This window comes from Aplysia californica, unplaced genomic scaffold, assembly GCF_000002075.1.
Source record: "Aplysia californica isolate F4 #8 unplaced genomic scaffold, AplCal3.0 scaffold00398, whole genome shotgun sequence".
Taxonomy (NCBI): Eukaryota; Metazoa; Mollusca; class Gastropoda; order Aplysiida; family Aplysiidae; genus Aplysia; species Aplysia californica.
In genome coordinates, this window is record NW_004797668.1 from 390,091 (window position 1) to 393,217 (window position 3,127).

The 3,127-nt window shown below is 40.6% G+C and overlaps 1 protein-coding gene across 1 annotated transcript in view; it reads right to left on the reverse strand.

Moving 5' to 3' along the window:
• The window catches only part of LOC101854267, a gene marked incomplete in the record, with an annotated part of 9,441 nt that extends 6,816 nt beyond the window's left edge, over window positions 1-2,625 (reverse strand). The window contains 2 exon segments of the mRNA XM_013085691.2: window positions 113-180; window positions 2,550-2,625. Coding sequence (XP_012941145.1) covers window positions 113-167 — 55 coding nt within the window.
• Between the last annotated feature and the right edge of the window lie 502 nt (window positions 2,626-3,127).

A 3,127-nucleotide genomic window follows, 5' to 3' on the forward strand; every position in this document is an offset into this window, starting at 1 on the left:
AACAACAACAATAACAACAATAACAACAACAACAACAACAATAACAACAACAACAACAACAACAACAACAACAACAACAACAACAACAACAAAAGACAGAAGAAAAACGTACCCGAAGTTCTGACCGGTGAGGCCGCTAGGGCCACCAGTACCACCAGGTGGAGCATTGTGTCTCTATAGCTGTAGACAGACAATAACGGGTGAGGCATCGTGGGGAAACCAGACCCTCGTTAGAATAATGAAATCAAAGAAACCGGCTTTCTTTTTTTGACCGATGGGCATTTTTTGTATAATTTTCTTTTTCAGTTCATAACCTCTTATGTCCATTAAAAACACATTTTTGTGTGGATTTTACTGAGGAACATTGATTTAGGGCACAAGAAATGTAAATTTTCAGTTTCCAAGGACTCTCAGGCTATGGAAGTTACCAACCTTTGGCGCCATTTTCTCGCTATTTAGGTAGATATTTTTTCACCTATAGGAAGGCAAATAAACAGGCTTTAAGAAAATACCAATAACCCCATATGCCCAAAAACTGACGGGAGCCTGATTCCACCATGTCGTGACACAAATGCGTTTCTTTTTCCCACTATACACTTCCTTTTCAGTAAATCATCAGTGGCCCCTCTGTGAACTGTGCCAAATTGACCAAGCTCCCTTTTCGCCCTCTCTCCCCTCTATCCTCGTTCCCCGCATTTCCTCCCTTTGTGATGGTAATCAGAGTTTTATCAACACCAGACGGAGCCAAGTCGGAACCAGCTTGGCTTGCCTGCCATGGAGGTCAGAACAGTCGCGCGGAGCGGGAACGAACACATCTTTGTCTCTTTACCACACTCAATCGTTGCCTTCAGCGCATACTGTCTAAAATAAGTACTACTGCAGATTTTGTAACCAGCTTCATCCATTCCTCACGGTTTTCAATTTTCTGCAGTGTGGTGTTCCAGTCGCTGCCAGTCCCCTCTTTGATATTGTCTTCCCATCGTTTTCTTTGTCTGCCTCTTCGCCTCCCTCCTTGTGTTGTTCCCTGCAGAATAGTCTTGGCTAGACCAGGTCATCGAGTGGCGTGCCCGAACCACTTCAGTTTGCGTCTTTTTACAGAATTCAGGAGGTTTTCGTACGGCCCTATGGCATGTCCAATTTTGATTCTCAGTGCTACATTAGTTGTGCGATTTTGATGTGAGGTACCCTTGAATTTGCGTAAAAATCTCATCTCCAGTGCCTGTATCCTCCGAAGTCACTCACCATAGTCATCAAGGTTCATACACGCTTACACACATACACACACACACAGACACACACACACACACACAAGCTACCTCTTCGTTAAGGATTAGAATTTCAAAAGCAAACTGCTATGACCTGCAGGTTTGGCTCTCCAGCATTTCCCGCAGATGACTCCCGTTCGATTCCCATGCAGGGAAAATATTTCGGGAGTATTTCCATCTGTCTGATGGTTTCCGTATTCCTCTTATCTCGAGTTGTCTTTGATATGTAAGGTAGAAGAAGCTTACTTCCTAAAAGATCTAAATGGTATGCCGACAAGAGAGTAGAAATTTTCAATAAAAAAGGCTTTTGAAAATGTGAGGAAGCGGGGTGGAATAAGCCATCGTCAAAATACATGTATTATGGAAACTGGCATTTTTCTAGCCGTTGGGAAATTTGCTTTTTTTTTGTTTTTTGGCTCGATTTAAGAGCACATTTCTGTGTGAATTTTACCGTAAACTGTTGATCAAAGGTACAAAAAAAGTAAATTTGCAGTTTCCAAAGACACTAAAGCCTTGAAAGTCACCAAACTGTAGTGAATATTTTCTCCCTAATTTTACCTCTGACACTAGATAAAACCCCTTCTCTTTCAATCGCGAAAATCTTAACTTCTATGCGAGATAGATGGGATTTTTTTTCACCAAATTCCAAACAATATAATGAATAATTCCTAAGATGATATTTATAACTCCTTATACCCCTCCCCACAAAAAAAAGAAGTAAACATGACGAGCGCCTGATTCCACAGCTTCATTGCACAAATTGTTGGTCTCAATGGTCTGAGTTGTTATCCGACTCATTCTAACCAGTCGACCGGGGAACCCCCCCCCCAAAAAAAAACAAAACAACAACAACAAAAACAAACAAAGAAACAACAACCCACCAATCAAACACAAAAAAATCAAACAAAAACTGCGTCCTCTTGCTGGTCAGCTCACCACTGGGAAACATTTCAACCTCAGCCTCTCCTTATGACATTTCGCCTTGTGATTGGCTCTTGCTGTTAATAAATTCAACTTTGACGAAGGAAGCAAATAGGGTCATATTTGAGTGTTCTAATGAAGTTGTTCCAATATTAAATCAATTCAAGGAATTCTGGCCCGAACATTCGCTGCTATTTTGCTCGTCATGAGGAATCGAGACGGTGTCGTTCAAATCTACATGGCTTTGTAAAAAAAAAAATCTTTTAAAAATCTGAAAAACATCCACTAAGACTTCAAAATACAAATGGCATACATTTATACCTTTGTATTAGAAATTAACAATCTTTGGTCTTTCGAACTCACCCTATTTCCACTCGTCCTGGTCAAAGGTGAGAATAGAAACCAGAGAGGCAACGGCAGTCAGGATAGAGAATTGTCCCCTTCAGGGTTATCAAGAGAATCTCAAACCCAATATTTATACCAGACCAAGGCTAAAAGAACTTGTCAAATAACAAGGTGAGTGACGTATGGCCCCTCCTACTTACTCGCCCAAGTCCCAAATCTCGCCTCATTACTATACTGGCAATTAAGATTCATTCGAAAGTTTGGTGCATCTCATTAGTTTAAGAAAGACCATTTTACAGGGTGTATCGTTATTTATGGCTCATTGTGTTTTTTAAAATTTATCGACGGCTTCAGGTTGTATTTCATAAGCAGACCGAAATAACTGCACGCTCATGCAGAAGTCTAAATACGTGCTCATACGTCAAATTACCATTTAATGAAAGGCAGAACATAAAATAGATCTCATTAACTTTTAGCACTAAACGGTTGGAATGAAAACAGCCTGTAGATCACGAAGACAAAAAGTTTTGTTTTAATTTTGTTTTGCTGCTGCTTTCGTTGCTCGTTTGGGCGTGGCATAGGGGACTTTTTAAGGG